Here is a 723-nt window from a genome sequence, read left to right as displayed (position 1 = left end):
TTATGTCTTGCGACACACTTCTTAAGTAGATGAAGTTATAAAAAAAAAAAAAAAAGATCACACCCAAATACACCTACTTTATCAAAGCACTAAAGTAAATGGCAGCTGCCCAACACATCTAATGTGACCTATGGAACTCTGAATATCAAGAATATAACACCCATTATATGTATATATATATATGTATATATATATATATATATTCATGTCACACCAATAACCTACATATGAATCATTCATACTATAATTACTCTGCAGTAACAGGTAAGGAAATTATTGATTTCTGCACAGCAAAAAAAATTAAATATGTACTCACATACAGTCTCTGCGGGTGCATATCGTGCTGTAGAGAAAAAGATGTCGATTAGCAAATAGCAGTGTGCCATGTCAAACACTGAAAAATGCAAAATCATTCTTTAACCAAACAAGTGTATTATTTATTTTTACTAACAAAAGGCGTGTAGTTTCAGATCAATATGTTCTGTGTGTGTAAAGGAAGTTGCAGAAAATGGTTGCATGCATGAACTCACCAAGTACTTTGCCCAAATTAAAATTAGCTTTGCTCTCCAATAGCTCAAATGCCAGGAACACAGCTAGAAACAAGATAGAAACCAGCACTGCCAGTTTCAAAAGTCCTGTAAACAAAAAAGTTCCATATTCTTGAGTTTATAAAGTCCATACTAAATAGTTTTTGATGAGAAACAAAGTCTCATCTTTAAAATT

At 32.2% G+C, this 723-nt stretch overlaps 1 protein-coding gene across 1 annotated transcript in view; it reads right to left on the bottom strand.

The window, feature by feature from the left end:
* Positions 1-164, bottom strand: part of LOC107578540 (protein FAM3C-like) — a 4,504-nt gene extending 4,340 nt beyond the window's left edge. The window contains exon 1 of the mRNA XM_016264485.1: positions 161-164. Within this exon, the coding sequence (XP_016119971.1) occupies positions 161-164 (4 nt within the window). The remainder of the gene's footprint in view (positions 1-160) is intronic.
* Between the last annotated feature and the right edge of the window lie 559 nt (positions 165-723).

The sequence above is a fragment of the Sinocyclocheilus grahami genome, unplaced genomic scaffold (genome assembly GCF_001515645.1).
Source record: "Sinocyclocheilus grahami isolate Dianchi unplaced genomic scaffold, SAMN03320097.WGS_v1.1 scaffold10786.1, whole genome shotgun sequence".
Taxonomy (NCBI): domain Eukaryota; kingdom Metazoa; phylum Chordata; class Actinopteri; order Cypriniformes; family Cyprinidae; genus Sinocyclocheilus; species Sinocyclocheilus grahami.
Note: the sequence above shows the minus strand (reverse complement) of the source record. Positions and strands in the feature narration are given on the sequence as shown.